At 42.2% G+C, this 18,084-nt stretch overlaps 1 protein-coding gene across 4 annotated transcripts in view; it reads left to right on the plus strand.

Moving 5' to 3' along the window:
- ralgapa2 (Ral GTPase activating protein catalytic subunit alpha 2) overlaps window positions 1-18,084 on the plus strand; it is a 100,511-nt gene that overhangs the window by 43,199 nt on the left and 39,228 nt on the right. For all 4 annotated transcript variants that reach the window (XM_034125459.1, XM_034125452.1, XM_034125445.1 and 1 more), the window contains 11 exons: window positions 611-804; window positions 1,044-1,142; window positions 1,703-1,858; window positions 7,914-8,042; window positions 10,364-10,492; window positions 10,715-10,773; window positions 11,642-11,750; window positions 13,603-13,713; window positions 13,989-14,057; window positions 14,477-14,614; window positions 17,348-17,525. In XM_034125459.1, the coding sequence (XP_033981350.1) occupies window positions 611-804; window positions 1,044-1,142; window positions 1,703-1,858; window positions 7,914-8,042; window positions 10,364-10,492; window positions 10,715-10,773; window positions 11,642-11,750; window positions 13,603-13,713; window positions 13,989-14,057; window positions 14,477-14,614; window positions 17,348-17,525 (1,371 nt within the window). The remainder of the gene's footprint in view (window positions 1-610; window positions 805-1,043; window positions 1,143-1,702; window positions 1,859-7,913; window positions 8,043-10,363; window positions 10,493-10,714; window positions 10,774-11,641; window positions 11,751-13,602; window positions 13,714-13,988; window positions 14,058-14,476; window positions 14,615-17,347; window positions 17,526-18,084) is intronic.

The following is an 18,084-nucleotide window of genomic DNA, read 5'->3' on the forward strand; positions in this document are numbered from 1 at the left end:
TTGTTCCACTTGACTTGATTAAATGCACAACATTTAAAAATGGTTTTCCTTGGAACCAAATTAGCATTTAGCAAGTCCAACTTTGATTGAGCCTCAAAGAGTTGAGACGGCTTTCTTTTAATTATCACTTCAGATCTTCTACGCACACTTTCACTTGTTGTGTCTCCTTCCTGACCAGTACTCCCCTTCCCTTCCCTTCCCTTCCCATCGGTCTCCTGTTGCCCACTTGGTGGCGCTGTCCTCAAACAGTTCAACCTGACTTCATTTGGATGATGCATGTGACTCCTCTGTTTCCCAAAAGTGTTTCTATCCTTGATTCTGTTTGAGTGTCCACATAACTGAGTATTTTGCTGCATTTGGGAAAAAGAGGATTTTGTCAACAACCGCTCACACAATTACAGTACGGCATTGAACGTTAATTTCTTTTATGTATTACAGACGAGTATCTCAATTTAAAATACTTTTATAAAAGGTGTTGTGCATTTGTTGACTGAATCCTATTACTTCTTTAAAATGTATTATAATTTACTTTTTATAATTTACTGTCAGCTACAAATGAACATTTTACGTAATAATGTATTTTCACCCCGAACTCTCTCTGACCATGCAGACAGTAGTGAGTGTCTGGCTGATGACGTCAGCATAATTGCGGGTGGGACACTGACTGGATGGCATGCTGACTCGGCCTTTGTCCTGTGGAGGAGGATTTTGGGTATCCTTGGAGATGTCAACTGCATCCGCTGCCCAAGAATCCATGCCAAGGTCTTCTACTGCCTTTATGAGCTCTGGCATAAGCTGGCCAAGGTAAAGCAGACAGGACCACAAACGTAAAGCCTTGCATAGCTTGGTTCTCTTTTTTACTTCCTGTCAGCTGTTGCAAAGACAAAGCATGTCCAATAATTGAAAATCATGTTTATGATATGGTGCCTTTTTATTTGAGGTAATATTGTGGAATTTTAACACAGAAGCCTTTTGTACCCTTTACTTTCTCACATAAAGATTACTCCCACTGGTTTTGTTAATTGACTGAAAGTGACTTACAGATCCGGGACAACCTCGGGATTAGTGTGGACAACCAGTCGTCTCCTCCCCTGCCCGACTACATCCCTCCTCTTCGAATGCTGGCCTCCTGGCTCTTTAGGGTATCGACAACACACAGGCACAGCAGACAATATTCACAAAACAACAATTATGACAACAATAATGGAATACCTGCAGGCATAAAGAAAAAAAATTGCAAAAAAGTTTAGAGAACGTTTGGATATTACCATGTCCATAATCCAAAGCATTCTCATTAATCATTATAGTTATTTCATTTTTTCTAACCTCATCTATATGTCTTTATCATTTAAGTACAATATGTTGTATGTGTTTTCTTGGGGGAAGTGCCCTAATGCTCAGAAGGCAATTTGATTAGCAGCAACACGTTATGAACAGGACAGGACAGACAGTGTGACTAAGAATGTTTTAATTAGCATTGACTTATCGACTGTATCATTAACAACAAAAAAACAAGAACGTTATATGTGATATTCAAATAAAGAATTTTCCTCATTAATAGAGACAAGCAACTGCAGTGTTTTCAAAATTGGACAAAATCGATATATACATCTCGAATCCTCTCATCATAATAGATAACAGTTTTCAGCTCGTCATGATAATACTGACCTCATTATCCCCCCCCCCCCCCCTCCCTCTACAGTCCACCATGCTGCCATCTGAGTACAAGGCTGGGAAGCTGCAGGCCTTCAAGCTGATCTGTGAGATGATGACCCGGCACCAGGATGTTCTCCCCAACAGTGACTTCTTGGTGCACCTCTACCACACCATGCACAAAGGCATTACCAGCAACGACCAGGTACAGCCAGCAGGGGGCGCCCACAGTATGGCTGCCAGTTGTGCTTTTACTAACCAGTAGATGGCAAACCAGTCAAACCCATGTGATGCATTTGCATTGGTCCTGTTTTTAAAAACTGTACAATTAAGGTTTGAAGTCCCAATTTGACTTCTACTTTTTCCTGTGTGAAATGATGTCATATTCACCTGTTATTTGTTGGTGTAAATCAGGTAGCCCTTGGATTATTATCCACACAAAATATATGTCTTGTGCCAGACTGTACCTCCCAGGATTTAGGGGTCATATAGGTCCTGCAATTAAAGCTACTGTTCAGCAGTTGATTTTGAAAACAGCGTGCCAACCAGTGGTGATGAAGAATGCTTCAGTGTTTTGGCATCTTCCTCCTCCTTTAGCCACACCCTTCCTTGTATTTAAATCTGGCCCTGCTCCATTCCTCCCAGACGAAGCTGAGTGGAGATGAATGGAGTCCCCCCAAAACAAAGGACGGGGATAAAAGTGTGTGTGGGTGGGGGGGGTGTTTTGGATGCAAGTGTGTTTGAGTATAAATGCCCTCCTGGCTTGGTTTCTATTGCGCCTTGGCAGTGCGACAAGCTTATTAGAATGTTTTCCATGTCGTTAAATAATGTTTTGAGCCCCTGCCGCGTATACGTGATTAATTAAGGATTGACGTCTGTCGCGCTCCGTTGGACTGACACGTCGGCCAGGGGCCCGGAGTAGGCCGGCCTGCCTGTGTGTGTATGTGTGTGTGTGTGTGTGTGTACGCAAGTGTGTGTGAAGGAGCGGGAGGGGAGCCTGGGGAACGTAGTGCAGTGTAGAGCAATGAGGGGGGCACATTGAGGGACGAGGCTACATTCTCCAGCTTTTGTTGTGGCTCTGTATAATGCGTCGGGGGGGCCAGAGCCAGGCTGGCCACTGAAGCATGCTCAAATTGGCCGGAGAAAAGAGTCCTCACGCCACACAATAGAGGACAGCCGCACGCCTGCTTAACATAAGAAAGTGGCTCTTACTCTCCCCCTCCTCTTTCCTCTCTGTCTTCACCCGAAACCCCCACCCAAATAAAATAAAAAAGCAGGAAAAAAAACATACACATTTCCAAATCCGTCATACACGTAAAAATATTTATTTTTCATGCAATCTTATTTCAATTAGCTTGCATAAAAGTAGCCATCAGTACAGACTGCATCTTACATGATACTGCAAATAGTACGTTTAAAAAATGGTTTTGTTTTTGTCGTTATTCTCTGGTGTACATGTGTATCTTAAAATATTACAGTTTACAGGTCCAGTATTATTTTGAGACTACCTGTCTATCAAGAAATAAAAAGGTGCCCTAAACAGCCTTTGTTTTATAGACAACAGGGGGAAGCCCAGTGTCAATCCTCAACATTAAATTCACCTAAGCTTAGAGAAATGACAGCTTCCTTTGGAGGGGTTCTGCCTCCATCTGACAGAGTGCCAGGGTCAAGGCTATTGTCCTGGCTGTCATCCTCTGGTCAGGGTCTCACAAAGGCACGGCAAAGCACAAAGGCAGTAATCTATCTAATAGGTCTACTGTCTGGACTGCAATAGTCAACGGCATTTTGTGTGAGGTATGCTCGTGTTTAGATAAAAAAATGATGTATTACATAATTATTTGTTGAGAGATTATCTGGTGTGTTCTTAACACACCAGATAATCTAGCTCAAACTAACATTTAACTCGCCAGGTATTAGTGGAAGGACATACTTCCTCACCTGGGCTTTCAGACCAAATCTTTGTAAAGAGGGCCTATAATGCTCATTTTCAGGTTAATATTGATATGTTGTGCCTCTACCGTGACATGTTTACATTAGGGCTGTGCATCTTCACTGGTCTCACGAGTCGATTACAATTATCCTGTCTTCGATTCGATATCACGATGCATAACAATGCGTTGCATCCTCAATTTTCTATATTACTGCACATGGCTTCTTTTTCATCAATGAATACATGCAGTAAGATAAATATGAACTCCCTTTTTTATTATTTATAAAGTGCGTCAGAAATCAATAACATAAATGTCTTGACATTAAACCAAATTAAACCAATTGTATAGCTCTAGCATCTGTGTGTGAAATTGTTCCATCCTCAAAAACTAATACTTCTGCAGTCTAGCTGCAGCTTCTAGCAACGGTCTTCTGCTCCAAAAAGGACACTGAATGTCCTGAATGTGGCATCACAAACATGACTTGAGTCTGAACACAGCAGACAACAGGAGTATTTACAACAGCATATAAAAACAAAAATACTGCATGTGGGTGCACACTTACATTCTCTGTTGTACTATTACATAAATCCCATGATTGTAGGAGATTAAAGGGGACCTATCATGCAAAATGCACTTTTGTACATCTTTTATACATGAATATGTGTCCCCGGTGTTCCAGGGAACTCACCAAGTGTCAGAAAACACAACCCTCTCTATTTTCCTCCATACCCAAATCTCTAAAAAAGGGGCTGCAACGGATCTGATAAAAACTGATCCAGATTTGAACACTTCTATGTCGTCACAGAAGTGGCGCTACGGCTATTGGGCCAACTCTCCACCTATCAGGGGAATGTGGGGTTGGGCCACGGCCGGCCATTGCCGCTCGAAAGCGCTGGAGACGCTGTAGTACATATGCCAGGCCTGTAAGTGGCGCTGTAGTCTGCCACAAAAGCAGCGAAGAAGACTTCCCGCCCATAGTTACCATGGTTACCCTTCTGTTTATTCTCCGCTGTGGCTTTTTTTCTCCCTCCCCGAGGCAAGCGTTTGCTCCCGCTACTTTAATTCAATGCAATCCCTCCCCGTCGAGGCAAGCACTGTAATTCTCTCCGGTTAGTCCACCAGCAGATGACAAACACCCACCTCTCCGCCTCTTCCAAGGAACGAGGGGACCGTGCGGCAGAGTTTCAGTTTCAGTTTCTTTCGCCGGTCAAGATGTCCGTTAAAGTTGAAATCTTCCGGACAAAATTAGAAAAGTGCCGGTAAAAGGTCTTCTTTGTTATTTATTGAGCTTTAAAACAAATGAATAACGACTCTATAGGCCTATAACAATATAATAAAACACGGAGGACGGAGATCTTTTGTTCTCCCCCTCTTGACTTGATCAGAGCACGGCTTCCCTCTCCTGCAGGGGGGCGTGGTCAGCTGCAGCTCACAGAATCAGCCCCGTAGACAGCAAACAGCACATAGAGCGAAATGAGGCATGGCTAAAATGCATGATCTGTTTGGTATTTTGAAAAAAGAAACGTATACATATACCTTTATATAGGTATGGCCCTACAATATATCATTTAAATATAGCATGATAGGTCCACTTTAAGTTAGCTTCATCATATCTCAATCAGTGATTAAGTGAATAATAAAGTTTCTATCAGGTTACTATCAGCCTGTCACTCATTATTTTCAGGGAGGGGGCGGGGTTTGGAGGAACAGAGGAGACGGTGATCGCGGAAGCTTTCCTCCTGCCTTCACAAACTTTACACACGTAATTATCGTCTGAAAATAGCAAGAGGACATTCATACTCTGCAATCCAAGACTTAATTAAATCCACCAAAAACCTGACATGACGACAACGAGTGTTTTTCAAAAACATAAATCGATGTGTGTCTCTGAGCCGCAGCGACACGGACTGATTCAGAGCGCGTCATTCTGCCGTTGGTTCTGGACTGGTGCTTGTGTTGGTGGATAAAGCAGACTGCTCCGTGTTTGGAGTCGCTGTGCCGCTGTCACGTCTGTTCCCTGATCTCTGCGTCACCGACCGATTTGATATTCGTGTGACAGAAAAAACGTTATTGTCAAGCCACGGCCGGAAGATCAGGAAGCAACGTTACTATGCTATAATCAATTATGTTCAGTCCCTGCATCGATGCAGAATCGTCCACGTCCACATCACGATGCATCGTAGAAATGATTAATTTCAACACCCCTAGTTTACATGCTTTAATGTTCACAAAGGTCTTTATTTCTGTTATACTGCCTGTTTCGCAACACCTTTTTTCACCCTCTGTCTGAAACCAGATTCCAGTCTGCTCTGATTGGTCAGCTGGCTGGTTCTGTTGTGATTGGTCAACCACTTAGACTAAGGAGCCGGACTTCTCTATCACGTTCAATGTGTTTGAGCATTAGCCATTAGAAAAACATGTGTTACAAAGTGATGTACCTTTTGTTACAGAAGTAAACAAAGGAGTCCAATGGAGGGGTTTCAGTCAGGAGGGGAGTGTGTGGGAGAGAAACTCCCTCTGGACGGAACTTTTAGTTTTTAGCCTTTGCAGACCATTTACTTGCACACAAACCTATAATACACTACAGATAAGGGAACAGAACCCCCCAAAAAGCATGAAAGGGTCTCTTGAAAGAAATGCAAAGAGGTCATGTATCAGTCACACACTGAGAGATTAAAATGTGCCAGTTGACCCCGTTAGCCACACACGTGGTTGTTGATTAAACCGCTGGCCTTGTAGTTATGCAGGTGGGTTATATATCCCTTCCTAACAGCTTGTGTAGGGAAACCCCCACATATTCATAGTGATGATAGCAATTGCAACAGGAAATCTGGCCAATACTTTACTGGAAGTGCCTCGTGTTTTGTAAACCAGGAAAAAACCTTACATACCAGATACTGGATTGAACCCCGTCACCTCAAGGGCCGGCAGGTGGAAAGAGCGTGATTCCCTTCGAGGCGGAAGACCAAATGAAAAGGCCTGAGGTGGCTCTATTCAGAGTCACGTTAATGCACCTTTTGTTGACACAGGGGGCCGTTCCTCCTGCCAGCACACGGCTACATGTGGGGCTCAAAATCCCATTTCTATACACACACCTCAAATCAGGTTCCCCTACTTACACATACAATAGAAAAACACTTTGCATTCTACGTCTGTGGCTTCCTCCTAAAATGCTCATTTCAGGCAATCAACATCAGTTTGTCGCATGCTAATTACCTCTGTCTGCAGTGCACATTATGTTTCAAAGGTCAATTACCAACAAAATAAGGGGAAAATGGGCCCTCGATTCCTAAAGCTCTACCCACCAATTTTCCACATGCGGTGCACCATGTTGGATTGCCTCTGCGTTTTTATTCTTTTCCTCTTTTGTTCACCTGCACTCTCTGTTTACCAAAGCTTCAGGTGATTAATGTCCCAGATAGAGCTGGCGCAGTGTGTGTGCAAGAGACCGAAACTGTGTGCATGTGTGTGTTTGCTAAGGTGCCCTACGGTTCAGCTAGAAACGCTGATGTTTGAACTGTCCGATTTACACAAGTTTATGGCCAAGACGGCAGGTGTTTCCAGCCTGGACCTTGCCTTTGTACACACATACGCACGTCTCAGATAAGAGAGGGAACAATCTCTCTGCCTCTCTGATAAGGTGCATTCTGATACCAATATGTTTTAGAGTGTCATTGCAGAGTAAAGAGAACCATTCCCGTTCTATATATATATATCTATATATATGTAATGGAAAACCTGTTAAGAGCTCTCCGCGCTCCAGCATGGTATTTCACTGTACATACTTCAGCACTTTGTGCAGCGCAGCATGTGTAAGTGTTGTAAGAGCACCCATCTGCCACATAGCCGCCTGTACCTCGGCGAAACAATACTTTGTTTCCTGCTTTAATTACAGGTTTGCCTGTGTGTATATACATAGGACTGACCAAAGTTGAGGTCTTTTGTTCTTTCTCTTATCCTCTGTGAACGATCCATCTGCTGCCCTCGCTTTCTGTTTTTTTCTGTCCTTTACAGACATGTGCTGTTGAGTACCTTACTCTCCCCAACACATTTAAAATGCTTATCCTAGCTGTCGGAGGAAAAAGCTTTCTCCCTCTCACATGGTGGCCCATTTGCCAAATATTTCTGCTTCCCTCCCCCACCGAAACAAGACCATGTGCTCATACCAAATTCACAAAATCCTGTTGACTGTAAGAAATTGCAGATGGGTGATTCTGTTTATTCCTGTAGCATGTTGAGTCATTGGTGGATGGGTATTATCATAATAATGCATACGGGGAAAATATAGTTTGCCTCCTATTAATAGTATTTGTGTATGCATGTCATCAGGATGTTTTGAACACCATCATCCGTGCCTGCTCTCCACGTTTCTTCTTCCTCGGCCTGCCCGGCTTCACCATGCTCGTTGGAGATTTCATCACTGCCGCTGCCCGCGTCCTCAGATCTGACTCCTCAGAGGTACGCACACACTCTCCACATCTACATTTGTCATGAGATTCAAACTCAACCTTAAAAATGTTGTTAAATATTATATCTACTTATACGTTTTCAGGAATGTCCCAACTAAAAAAAGAAAACCAGAGTTCCTCCTCATACATGGTGGTCTTTAATAAATGTGTCAATGATTCACTCACTCTCTTGTATCTAATGGGTCTTTCATTATTATTATTATTTTTAATCCAGTAGTTATAAATTGGATAAAAACGTATTTTTCTCTTCTTTTTCCTTCTTCTTCTTTGTAAGACTTTGCAACTTTGACTGAAATGAATACCAAACATATTTTTATTTTTATTGAAATATATTATTCATCCTGAGTTTTCCTCAATCTTTTGAAAGTAAATAGCCTAATGGCTAGGGATGGGTACCGAGCCCCGGTATTAAACGGGCCCCGGGGCTGAATTATTAAAGACCGTGGTACCGTTAAGCTCCGACGTTATCGGTCTTTTTATCGGTACTGGAGACATCTAAAAAATATGTCATGTATATTATTGCTACACAAACATTATATTGCAGTTTTAGTGTCGCCAACTCCGTTTCTAATATGCAAAAAGACTGCAAAATGCGTAATTTTTTGTATTTTCGATCTCTCCAATCCAGACGAGAGATCTCTCTCCCCCGCCTGTGTGCGAGGGGGCGGGGCAGTTTACACACACGCAGCTGCTACATGCAGCAACACACACACACGGAGGAGATGGCGGAGAGAACGCGCTCCGAGGTGTGGTTAAACTTTACCCGTCTCGCTCGTTGCCTAAAGTGCAATAAGAGTTTAGCATGTCAGGGCGGTAACACGAGCAATTTGTCTAAACATCTTGCAAAAGTGCACCACGTTCAGACGGAGAAATGCACCGGGTTCGACTGTCTCTCTAGTAGCTCTGTAGCCCCATCCACGAGTAACGTTTCCACGTCAGGTATATTATGTATGCTAGCAGCAACACACGGAGCTAACTCAATGATTCAAACATGGGTTAATGATTAGAGGTAACTGAGTTATTTAGTTTGTTAAAGTTTCAGCCATTCTGTTCACAGTTCTGTCATCAGATTATTTAATATGATTTGTTAAAACGTTGTTGTTGATGTGAAATATTATGTATTTCATTTAAATAAAAAGCAATGTTAGTTTTGTTCACAATTTGTTAATTTTCATTTAATTGTTTATTTGAATAGGGACAATGCACATTAATGAACACTTTAGACAAATAATGCTTCAAGTGTAAATATGCCGGATTTTAGCTTTGAGCTAATTTCCATCCGTAGTCCCTGACATACAACATATAGTTAGTTTACCTCATTTTTCTCTCCAAAAGAACCGATAAGAGTACCGTTAAAAGACCGGACCGATAAGCGGTATCGATAAAAGTAGTAGTACTGTTAAAACCTTAACGATACCCATCCCTACTAATGGCACAATAAGAAAATGACATTGTACCATACATATTAAACAAAAGGAAATGCCTTTTTAGCCTATACTGCTGCCACTGCATTTCTTTGTTTTATTATTTTTATATTGTATTGATTATATATTTACAATCCAAATGAATATCAGACAGAACAGGAATATAAACAATCACGACCAAAAAACGGAAGAAAATAAAACGGGTACGGTCGATAGCCTTCCAGAACTTCTTATGAAGGTCCAAATGTTCCAAACAACCCCCAAAAAATGGACCACCTCATTTTGTCGGGGAGACAAATAAGATAAAATGTCCAGAATGTTGACTATCTCTTACATTACATGTCATTTGTTAGACGCTTTTATCCAAAGCGACTTACATACATTCAGTACTGTGGACAATCCCCACAGGAGCAATTTGAGGTGAAGTGTCTTGCCCACGGACACAACGACATGCTGACTGCAGTGGGACTCGAACTTGCTACCCCCTAATTCCAAGTCCAGCACACTATCCACTGAGCCACAGCCTCCCTATTGAGCCACAGCCTCCCTATCGTACTTCTCCCAATGATTTCCAGACAGTTATATGTTGCTTCCTTCTGTTTTGGTTGCCAGATAATTACAAATACAAGCTGAATCTGCTTACGAGCGGCATCCATCGCGCATTTAATCAGTCATGTTGTTGTCCAACGCTACCATGTGTCAAGAGACTCTGTTGAGCCTCAGCAGAATCGTGAATAAAGACGGAATTAATTCTGCAGGATCCCTCCAATCCTTTTCCCCCGGATAGCCACCTTCCTGCTTCCTGGAACTGGGTTGTTTTCTTGTAGCTTTAGGGAATGAATGATAGCCTGTTTTTGTTTATTTCCCCCCCCCCCATCCCTTCCAGGCTCCGAGGATGGAGGCTCAGACAATCCTGGGCTCCCTGGTGTGTTTCCCCAACCTCTACCTCCAGATTCCTGTGCTGCAGCGTGTGCCCGGCTCTGATGACATCATCGTAGGAAATGAGGATATCAAGGTGAATGTTCAACATGTGGTAATGATATTTAGAGACATGTCACATAACAGCTAACTGTAAATGATTAGTCCCATGCAAGTCTCCTAAAATGTGAACGTTAAGCATGATACTGTTTGATTCTTATATCCGATCTTCACAGTTAATAACCCCAATAATGTAGATGGATAGAATAACGTGTATTTTGAGAATATATACATTTAGCATGTTTTCTTTACTGTTCAGGATTACCTGGTGAACATCCTCCTGGAGATGGCCACAAGGGAACACTGTGAAGGAGCCAGGTATGATCGGCAATATATCAATGCTTATTTTATATTAGATTACATTGGCTATTTATTTTTGTTAGTTTGAGGGCGATGTGTTTTTACACACATATAGATATTTACTATTATAATGTGCATTGAATCAGAGCATTTACTTACATTATGTATGTACTATGTATATACAAGTATGTATATGCTCCTGTACTGTAAGCATATATTCCTGCTACTAACTGCAGTATTTATGACTTTTTTAGAACAATTTATTAATCCATAATTTGTATACTGTTAATATTGTTTATATTTGATATAATAGTTTTCATTTCACTTTCACTTTTAATGTGTAGTTGTTGATTCTCTATTCCACTTTTTAAGTATCTTTATTTTATGTCTGAACACAATGATTCTTCTTCTGAAACAAAATAATTTCCCAAATTGGGATCAATAAAGTATCTATCCATCTATCTATCCATCTATCCATCTATCCATCCATCTATCTATCTATCTATCTATCTATCTATCTATCTATCTATCTATCTATCTATCTATCTATCTATCTATCTATCTATCTATCTATCTATCTATCTATCTATCTATCTATCTATCTTATAAACAGTACGGAAAAGGGGTTTTCAAGCCTATTTAACAAAGAAATAATTTGTGTCCTTAAAGTTATAACTCTGAAGATTTTCCTTACGAAGTGTCTATTAAATCAAGTAACACAATGGGAGTTGAGGCTATGCCGAGTTGAGGCTATTGCCTCACAAACAAAGTGAGATCCAAATAACACCTGCTGTTGCCGCTTATCACCTCGGAGAACAAATTGGAGATTTTAGAGGTTGAATAGTTTTTTTTTACTCTGCTTCTCTCTTGATCTTCTGTCATTCAGGTGCATTGCTGTGTGCACTCTGGGTCTGTGGGTTTGTGAGGAGCTGACGCAGAAGAACATCCACCACCAGGTTAAAGATGCCATCAATGTGCTGGGCGTAACACTAAAGGTCAGTTCACATCACACCATGTATTCATTTGCAGTTTGATACCCTGTAACTTATGTGTTCAGTTTGATTTTCTAACAAACAAGCGCACTGTTGACCATTTTAATTTTGGCAACAATTCTGAATAGGATAAATCACTGACGGCTGCAGTGTCTTAAACAAATTGATGCACGAAGCCCTGATTTCATCTCAGAAATGTTTCGTTTTACCACATGAGCACTGTAGTGTTTAGCTCTATCAGAAATGATAGTTGATTACATAAAAGGACTGCAGAACAATTTCAACATAGTGAGTGGACAGAAAGTGTGAGAATAAAACATGTTCAGTGATGTGACTCATGGCCATATTTTTGGAAGAGCCCTCTTTCCTCCCTGAGTGAAGAGATGCAGAAAATCACTGGTGGCTGTTTTTTGTCGCTTTTTTTTTTTCTTCATGGAATAGTGTTTTGGGCGGTGGTGTAATTTCCAGGCTGCTCGCTCTCAGTAGATGTGGGCCAATTTAAGCAGCTACATCTCCCAGCTTCCTGCTCGAGCATCCCCCCCCCCCCCCCCCCCCCCCCCCCCCTTCCCTAATGGAGCAGTAATCACTCCCCTGTACAACTTGACACACAGACTCCGCCAGCCCCAAAATAGAGGGTATAGGCTGGGTGGGGGATCTATGGGGAAGAGTGGCACTGAGAGTCTCTTTTCGAAAAGCAGGTGCTGAACTCTCAGGGCCCCTTTTTGTGTTTGGCCATTTCTGCACTCCCCACATTGTCTGTCCTTGTTACATGTTGAAAGGCATTCAGCTGGAAGAAATGGGAAATTCTATTTCTCCACAAAGAATTTCAAATCACTAAAGAAATTCACATTTGAAAGAAAATGGTCAACAACTCAATTCTTTCCTGCAATCAGTCAGGAGAAAATAAGTCATTGTTTGGAGGGGAAATTCAATTATGCTAAATATATGCATGTAAGTGAAAAACTAAATATAAGGGCTATTACTCAGATTGTTGTCATGCTCAGCTTGTGCCTAGAACTTGTTCCCTTTTTCAACCAGCCATGTATGTCCCTTTCCCTGTTTCCAACCTTTGGTCTGGGAGAGAAGGGAGGGAGGGAACTTTGGGATTTTAGCCTTTGCAGACCATTTACATGCACTAAAACCTTTATAACACACTACAGGAGACACACACATAGCATAATAGAGCCTCATTAATGTTGTGCTTATGTGTAAATATAAAGTTCTCAAATATGTCAATACATGTTTTTTTTCCTGTATGTTTAGACGGCATCAAGACGTCATAACAAATATTTACTAACTTTGATTTATTAAGTTACAGTATGGAATCAGGCATAGTTTAATGTAAATATAAGAAATATTGTTCCATCTGTATCCTAGTTCTAAAAATGAATCCTAGGTCACATTTAAGCATTTTGAGCATTTTAAAGTTTATTTTTCTATTTAGATGATTTGAATCTGATCTCACAGATTATGAACATTGTAAAAGGCTCCAGTGTTCCTATTTAGTATGTGTTTATTTGGACAGTTTAAACAGACACTTGATGCTGACTTATATGCTTGATTTAATGCTTTTTCAAATAGCTTAGATTGAGAAATTAGGGACCAGCTAGCACCAATTAAGAACACAATGCCTTAGAAGAAAATCTGATATATTTTGAATGTATATAGTGCCAGAGCAAAAATGTCAAGGCAGATGCAATAACAAGCGTTCCCCTGGCCCGAGAATGTACATGTATAGCATTAAAATATTTGTTAAATGTCTAAAATGTTCCGTATGTTAATGCAGCTTATTATAAAATAAGCTATGCATCGTTGAACTGTTTGTGTCCCGTCCTTTACTTGTTTGTTCGTGCAGTTTGGAAACAAAGCAGTGGCTCAAGTGGCCTGTGACGTGTTCCAGCTGCTCATCTCTCACTGGGAACATCTCCAGAGGCTGGAGCCCACTCTACCTAAGAAAATCATTGAGGTAACACACGCACGCACACACATACACACGCACGCACACACACAGACACACACACACACACAGTGTTTTGTCAGTAGCCATTAGAGGTCTCCGAGAACATATATTCATAAGTAAGAAATTCCTATCAAGTCACTTAGAATTCAAAAGTCTTACTAACAAATATGCATACTCCACATCCCTTGGCTTCACATCCATTTGAGCACACAGCCCTGACTCAGCTGATGAATAGGAGTGTGTCATCCAATTATCTTCCGCCTTGTTTTGTCCCAACACAGATCTTTGTGGCCACAATAGCCTTTTTGTTGCCGAGCGCGGAGCACTCAACAGTGGAGGCAGACAAAAAGGTACATGTTTGAAAGGAGGGGACACGGCTGAGATCTAAAGGCCCTTGATCAATCATGTTGGAATGAAGCATTTGCAGAGGAATGTTTGTTTATATCTGTCTAGCTCTGTATTTTTTTTTTGCTGCTCTCCTCTATTTGCTTAAAGGGGACCTATCATGCAAAATGCACTTTTTGATGTCTTTTATACATAAATATGTGTCCCCGGTGTGTCGGGGAACTCACGCAGCGTCAGAAAAATAAAACCCTCTCTCTTTTTACCCAAATCTCTAAAAACGGGGCTACAACGGAGCTGATCCAGATTTGCGTCCGATATGACGTAATATCGGAAATGTTTCTCAGGAACTGCACAGCTCCTTTTTTGCTATATACACTTGTTTTTGTTTTATTTGATGACCAACATGTGTTTCTCACTTCCTCAGTTGATGGTGTCCCTGCTGCTCTGCCTGTTGGACTGGTGCATGGCTGTTCCCTTGAGCCTGCTGCTGGAACCCATCACCATGCCTTCTCCGGAGGACCGCACATCCCATAAGGCCCCGCTGCTGGACTACATCTACAGGGTGGGTAGCCTCCCTGGCAGCTGGGGGGGGCAACATTTCTTTTGAAGAACGGCCACTTTAGCTTCTTGCTGATTTCCGATAACTTCTGAATAATACATAGTCTTCATCCGCAAACACAATAACTCCAGCTTTGACCCCCCCCCCCCCTCTATTACCCACAAAATGGGCTTGCCACTTTAATTAGACTCACCTCCACCGTGACCTCATGACTATGCCTCATTTAACATCATAGTGGCACAGCATAAGAGAAACCGCCATAGCCGACGTACACTGTCCATTTATCATATGCAGGAAACCCTTACAACTTGCTTTGTAGTAGCATACTGCATTTACAAATATAAATTGTATTATGAATTTAAAAATATGCAGTACCCACTCTAGTTGCTCTAGTGTATCTGTCCCACTAGCCTTGTATTTTATAGTCTGACCCTGAGGAAGAGGGCCAAGCTTCAGGCACAAATGAAGGAGGTATTATTCATTCCCTCCTGTCTGGGCAGATGCGGTCAACGGCAGATCTTTGTAAGGATGTCACCCCTGATAAGAAATGGTCCAATTATTCAAACAGGACCCATTGTCCAGTTGATAAGCTCGGGCTATAAACGCTTGTCCTGGAGATTTGAATGGAATATGTCTTAATATGAGAGCGACTGCAGCTGCTATGAAAGCAAAGACAATTAGGCGTGATTGGTTGTCTATCAGCTAAACAAAAGACAATGGCCCCTCTGGGTTTCATTGGAAATAATATATTAGGCAAGGGCATCGCAAGGTATGACAATATTAATGCAATGTCAGGACTGAAATCTATACTTCTCCGCAGATACCTCGGCTGCTGATTATTCTCTACAGCGAGCGGAGAATAGCTTCCCTAATTGGAAACATCTCCCTTTTATTGCATCACTGGCTAGTGTCACTGAGAAGGTAGCAGGGAGGGTTTTTCATGCTTCACCTTCCTTTAATTACAATTTCAGATAAAAAAAAAAAAAAAAAACCTTGTTAAATACCAAACACATCAAGCACAAGAATGGTACCCACCTAATGAAAAGGTTGTCAGGCTATTGGTTCTGAGAAAAAGTTTTTAACAACATGCAGATCGATGTATAAAGCAACATTGCATTAGAGCTCATTGGAGATCTGCTCTAGCTTCTCCATCTGCTCTTTTCGCTTCCCCGGCAGCCAGCTGCACTACGCGTCTCTGTGTGTGAGTGTGTGTGTATTTATGTGAGGGGAAGAAAGCAAGAACAGGTCCATTTGTCCACGTGCACACCTGTATGTCTCTGTTTGCGTTTTTATGATTGGATGTATGTGTGTACACAGGCGTAATACTCATGCATCCATATGTGCCTCCTCCAACTACAGTAAGCACTGCGCGTTACTTTCCAGGAACTGTTGCTATGCGAAAGTGCAGTCACTTAGTTGTCAAGCACAGCTGTGGGTCCCCCCCCCCCTCACCAACCTCCTCCCTTTCTGTCTCTCCACCTCTCCACTGAGGAAGCTCTTTGGGGCTTTGGTGTAGCAGCTGTTTGGTTCAGGTCTTTTCAGCCTCAAGCCTCACAATCCCTCCCCCCCATGCACCCAGAGGTCTGTTCGGCAGAATCATCCACATACTGTCTACATTGCCCCACACAATACTGTTTCAGATGGCAGGGCCAGGCTGCCTCTCACAGCGTCTCTCAGCCAAGATGGAGCGTATGTGTGTACTGAATGGGATTAGCCCTCGCATGGCTTTACCCAAGTTGCTCTACTCTGAATGAGAGGCCCCCCTCATTTACATACATTAGGCATATGTTTCACCCTCTCATACGCGGCGCCTCACCTCCACTCGGATTATACAGTATACAGGTGTGTTTGTGTGTTTGTGTGTTTGTGTGTGTGTGCATATTTGTGGTGGGAGCTGAGCACAGGGATAAAGTCTTAATTAAATCAAACAGTGTAAACCTGTCCAATGGCTGTAATCAACTGCCCCAGTGCGCCTTATCTAGCCCTGCCAACGGATGCTCTGCCATCTGTTATGTAGATCGATACACTCACACATCACAGGAGAAATGGATTAGTGGCAATAAAGTCCCCTCTCTTTTCTCTCCCCCCCCCCCGTCCCTACCTCACTCCCTCCTTCCGTTGCCTTATGATGTAAATGCAACTTATATTCCCCTTTCATGCTCCTGGATCATGTCACTCTGGAGCAGGCCTGCAGGAGTGTCACTGTGCATCGTCTCACAACACACGCACACACTATATATCGAAGTTCAAGTTCAGTCATTGCCTATCACTGTCAACACAAGGCAATTCAAAGTGCTTTACAAAAATAAAAAGATATTAAGAGCAATAGGAAATGTGCAGCGGATACACATTTTAAAATGGCATTTCAAAACAGCCAATTAAAAGCAAAGAGAAAATAAGAAAATCATAAAAGAAGGTAATATAGAATAACACAGGCATAAAATACATGCATAAAAGTAACAGTGCAGTGTAAGATAGGAATAGTTCAATAAAAAGCAGGAAAAAAAAAATGTTTATGCCAGAACCTGAATAAAAAAAAGAGTTGCAGCGGACTTGCAGGTTTGTGGGAGTTTGTTCCAGATATTTGGAACTCCATGTTTAGTTCTGATTCTGGGGACAGAACGCCGAACCGTCCCAGAAGACCTGAGAGTTCTGATGGGTTTATAATGTAGCACGAGATTAGAAATGATGGCACATTCCATCTGAATCCTCACCCCTTTTCCTGCTCTTCCTCAGGTGCTGCACTGCTGTGTGTCGGGCTCCACCCTGCACACCCAACAGAGCCACTACCTGCTCAGTCTGTCGGACCTGTCGCCCGACTATGACCTCATGTTGGGTCAGGTTAAGAGCTTCGAGCCCCCACCCTCCCAGACAACCTCTTCCGACTTCGGCAACCTGCTCACAGTCGCTGAGGGTAAGGAAATGGAGCCTTCCTGATTCCCCCTTTTTACCCCCCGCTGTGCACGAGATTGCACTGGGCTGGCAGATAAAACGGCAATGGCCATTTATTGGTTGTATAGGACGTGTGCATTTGTGTGTGTGTGTGTCTGATATCTGTCACATCACTGCTTAGAGGACTATCTCTGGTCAATTTTGGGACACACTTCTTCATTTCCGTTCCTGTGCTTCTGACCACAGACCACAGAAAAAATATCCCCAAAAAAAGGATTAGAGGGAAAAGCAAGGTCTGAAAAGCCCATCCATTTGGAGCCTCTCCATTAAATGTCAATATCTTATTAAAAGTATGAAAAGGAAATCAACCATCACAGGGAATGGAATGTTCGCATTAGTACTCAGCCCTAGAGAGAAGACCCATTATGGGGTTTTTTTCTTCTTTTGTTGTGACCTTGTGATTCCATTAGGCAATGTATTCCTCTCTGCCCCATGTCCTCAACTTCTGAAAAGTCCTTTGAGCCCAAATACAAAATGCAGTGTACTGAAACAATGTAAGAAATTTGAACAGGAGCTTTTGC

The sequence above is a fragment of the Trematomus bernacchii genome, unplaced genomic scaffold (assembly GCF_902827165.1).
Source record: "Trematomus bernacchii unplaced genomic scaffold, fTreBer1.1, whole genome shotgun sequence".
NCBI lineage: Eukaryota > Metazoa > Chordata > Actinopteri > Perciformes > Nototheniidae > Trematomus > Trematomus bernacchii.